Genomic DNA, 2,971 nt, shown 5'->3' on the forward strand with positions numbered 1-2,971 from the left:
CTCGTACTCGGAGTCGGCCGGCATCGAATGTATTCGCAAGCATGTTGCACAGTACATTCAGGAACGCGATGGCGGTATCCCTTGCGATTACCACAACATTATTCTCTGGAACGGCGCTTCTATCGGTATCAAAGTATGTGGACTTCGAGATCTTCTTCTTATTATTTGGAAAATCGTTTGAAAGCAATCTACCCAATAAACACAAAGTTACATATTACAACGTTACATGTAACGTATTGTTCATTTTTCACTTAGGCTCAATTTCTTCACTTCCAGATAAGTTGCAGATAACCTTATTCAGGAGATATCTCCATTGTACTCTGAGAGGTATCTCTTGGATAAAGTTATCTAAAGGTGAAGAAATTGGGCATTAATAATATAATTAACTACAATATAATACAAGTGTTATATTACAGTTATACTGTTGAGAGGAAAATTACGACTAACAAGTACCTACATATGTTGCATGTAACTTTGCGTTTACTGGGTAGTTATATCCTAGATAGCACATGATATTTTCCGTATATACTAAATTTATACAGAACTTCTCATAGATATACGTAACATTAATAATATACGAAATTTGTCCTGATCATCTCGTTCATATACTCAATATTATGAGATTATTTTGAACATATCGCTAACAGAATATTATTTTTAACAGATATTTCTTACACATTTCGAAAATTTTCGAAATTCATCTCGACATTCTGAGGATATACTGCGAACAATGTTGCTGCGGACATAGGAACATCATACAATTATCAGACGTGACCTTTTTATTATGTATATTCTCAGAATATTTTCAGAATATAATGTGCCATCATATTTATTAAATAATGTTCTGACATGTAAGATTAAAATATCAGATTTCAAAATGGAAAGTAATTTTGAGTAAATAATATTGATAAAATTGAAAATTTTTTCAATCTTATTGTTCTAGTTTATTTTTTCTATCATAATAATGTGTATGAATAGTTATTTTATACGAATAATTGTATATTTATATATTAAATCAATCATTTTTACATATACAATGCACGTTATACAAAATTAAAATTGACATTTTAAACTTTGATATTGTAGACAGACTGATAGGATAACAGCTGTTAATACTCTACTATATTTTCTTTCATCTTAATTTGTATGATTTTCTTTTCCAGTCATTCCTGAATCTATTCAACGAAAGGCTCGACGACAAACCATCCGGCGTGCTGATCCCATTTCCGCAATATCCTCTATACTCGGCGACCCTGACGGAGTTTGGACTCGCTCAAATCGGGTACTATCTGGATGAGGATAACAAGTGGTCGCTAGAAATCAGCGAGCTGGAACTAGCATTAAGAGAAGTCAAGGATACGTGTAATCCTCACGTGTTGGTGGTGATCAATCCCGGTAATCCAACCGGCCAAGTATTGACTCGCAAAAACATCGAAAACGTCATCCGCTTCGCCCATAAACATCACCTGTTCTTGCTGGCCGACGAGGTCTATCAGGACAATATATACGACAAAGACAGCGCATTCCATTCCTTCAAGAAAGTCATGACAGAGATGGGCGAGCCATATTTGAAAATTGAACTGGCATCATTTATGTCCATTTCGAAAGGTGCGTGAACAAAGAATTTGGAAATCGAAATATCTAACGGTAGAAATCGCTAAAAACAATTCATTTTAAATATTAGACTTTCAAGATAATTTAATCAAGGGACATTGAATTCTTAAATTATGTTTGCAATAATTTATCGATTTACTTGAAACATTAAACAGAAATATTTAATTTGAAAAATTATTGAATTTCGATTACCAAATTAAATTCCTGAATAGATTTCTAGGGAAATTTCAGAAGCGTTCCGTGCTGAGGTATTTCGTTTTCAGGATATGTGGGTGAGTGCGGGATCCGTGGCGGTTACTCCGAAATTATCAACATGGACCCGGAAGTGATGAAGGTGCTATTGAAGTCGATCTCTGCGATGCTGTGTCCTACCGTGCTCGGTCAGGTCGTGACGGATATTGTGGTGAATCCGCCGCGACCGAATGAGCCATCTTATGAGCAATTCCAGAAAGAGAAGACGGAAACTCTACGCTCTCTAGCAGAAAGATCACAGCTCGTTGTCGACACACTCAATAGTATTCCTGGATATAAAGTCACTGTCCTTTTATATGATAGCCAAGGAAAACTGCGCTGGACACAGTTTTTACATTGTCTTTGCTTTACCTTTTCAGGCGAATCCGGCGATGGGTGCGATGTACGCGTTTCCACGCTTCGAGCTGCCATCAAAGGCGATTGAAGCAGCGCGAGCGAAAGGCCAGGAACCAGACGCCTTCTACGCGTTCGAACTATTGGAGAACACTGGGATTTTAGTGATCCCGGGCTCGTGCTTCGGCCAGATACCTGGTACAAATCATTTCCGCACTACAATACTGCCGCAAAAGAAGAAAATCAAAACAATGCTCGAAACGCTGAAGCTATTCCACATCAAATTTCTTGAGAAATACAGTTAAATAATACATTTCAATAGTTGAGAGAAAATTGACAAATTATGGAGAATAGGAATTACACCCATAATGAGAAATGACTTCCTACGACTGTGCATATCCAAGTGAGAGTTCAGTTTTTGAACATTTAAGAACGTGAAATATTTTTGTTGTGTTTAATAATTTATTAACCGGTATTCATTGTAGATTCTTATTTTTAGATCATTTTAAAGTCGTCTTAAATAATGTCTAAAGAAACGGTTCCCTTTATTGGTTTATGACATCTTAAAACTGAAATATAAAAAAATTAATCGACTATGAATATCGACCATTAACATTAAGATATTGCATACAATGTTGTTATTGAGTTTTGTATAAATCTTGATAAAACTGTAAATTTGTTATATGTAAATAAAAAAATTAATTATTGCTAAAGAATTTATATATAGGTATCTAACAGTTTTTGTTAAACCAACAGCGATCGACATTATGTA

At 35.2% G+C, this 2,971-nt stretch overlaps 1 protein-coding gene across 1 annotated transcript in view; it reads left to right on the forward strand.

Annotated features, from left to right (window-relative positions):
* The window catches only part of LOC108764896 (alanine aminotransferase 1-like), an 8,290-nt gene extending 5,661 nt beyond the window's left edge, over positions 1-2,629 (forward strand). Inside the window, 4 exon segments of the mRNA XM_018513305.1 lie at positions 5-133; positions 1,164-1,608; positions 1,878-2,146; positions 2,226-2,629. Coding sequence (XP_018368807.1) covers positions 5-133; positions 1,164-1,608; positions 1,878-2,146; positions 2,226-2,504 — 1,122 coding nt within the window. The 3' untranslated portion in view covers positions 2,505-2,629.
* Positions 2,630-2,971: the final 342 nt, after the last annotated feature.

The sequence above is a fragment of the Trachymyrmex cornetzi genome, unplaced genomic scaffold, assembly GCF_001594075.2.
Source record: "Trachymyrmex cornetzi isolate Tcor2-1 unplaced genomic scaffold, Tcor1.1 scaffold1160, whole genome shotgun sequence".
In the NCBI taxonomy this organism is placed as follows: Eukaryota; Metazoa; Arthropoda; class Insecta; order Hymenoptera; family Formicidae; genus Trachymyrmex; species Trachymyrmex cornetzi.